At 62.1% G+C, this 655-nt stretch overlaps 1 protein-coding gene across 1 annotated transcript in view; it reads left to right on the top strand.

Annotated features, from left to right (window-relative positions):
- The window catches only part of FOXRED1 (FAD-dependent oxidoreductase domain containing 1), a gene marked incomplete at its 3' end in the record, with an annotated part of 1140 nt that extends 487 nt beyond the window's left edge, over nt 1-653 (top strand). The window contains exons 2-3 of the mRNA XM_010581478.1: nt 67-196; nt 306-653. Coding sequence (XP_010579780.1) covers nt 67-196; nt 306-653 — 478 coding nt within the window. The remainder of the gene's footprint in view (nt 1-66; nt 197-305) is intronic.
- Nucleotides 654-655: the final 2 nt, after the last annotated feature.

Here is a 655-nt window from a genome sequence, read left to right as displayed (position 1 = left end):
GGGGGGGGCCAGCCTGAACCCGTCATCCCTATTTTTTTTGGGGGGGTGCCCCCCCGATCCCTATAGGTACGTGTACTCCTGGCACTGCCCCGACGGCCCCGGCTTCTCCTGCCCCCTCCTCGTCGACACCACCGGAGCTTATTTTCGCCGCGACGGCATCGCCGGCAACTACCTGGGCGGCATGAGCCCCCCCGAGGTGAGCCCGCAGGGGGGTCCCCGATATTATTTCCGCCCCTTATGTTTTTTTTTTTAACACAGCCCCCCCCCCAATTAATTTTTTTTTTTTTTTTTTTTTTTTTTCCCAGGAGGAAGAGCCGGATCCGGGCGATCTCTCGGTGGACCACGATTTTTTCCAGGAGCAGATCTGGCCCCGGCTGGCACGTCGGGTCCCAGCCTTCGCGTCCCTCCGTCCCCGGGGGGCTTGGGCGGGCTACTACGACTATAACGCCTTCGATCGGAACGGGGTGCTGGGTCCTCACCCCAAGTTAGAAAATCTGTTTTTGGCCGCCGGTTTTAGCGGACACGGGTTGCAACACGCCCCCGCCGCCGGCAGAGCGGTGGCCGAGCTGGTGGTGAAGGGCCAGTACGAGAGCCTGGACCTGCGCCGGTTGGGATGGAGGAGGTTGGCCGAGGGGGAACCGCTGGAGGAGGACGG

Source organism: Haliaeetus leucocephalus, unplaced genomic scaffold, assembly GCF_000737465.1.
Source record: "Haliaeetus leucocephalus isolate CR32 unplaced genomic scaffold, Haliaeetus_leucocephalus-4.0 Scaffold773, whole genome shotgun sequence".
Taxonomy (NCBI): Eukaryota; Metazoa; Chordata; class Aves; order Accipitriformes; family Accipitridae; genus Haliaeetus; species Haliaeetus leucocephalus.
Note: the sequence above shows the minus strand (reverse complement) of the source record. Positions and strands in the feature narration are given on the sequence as shown.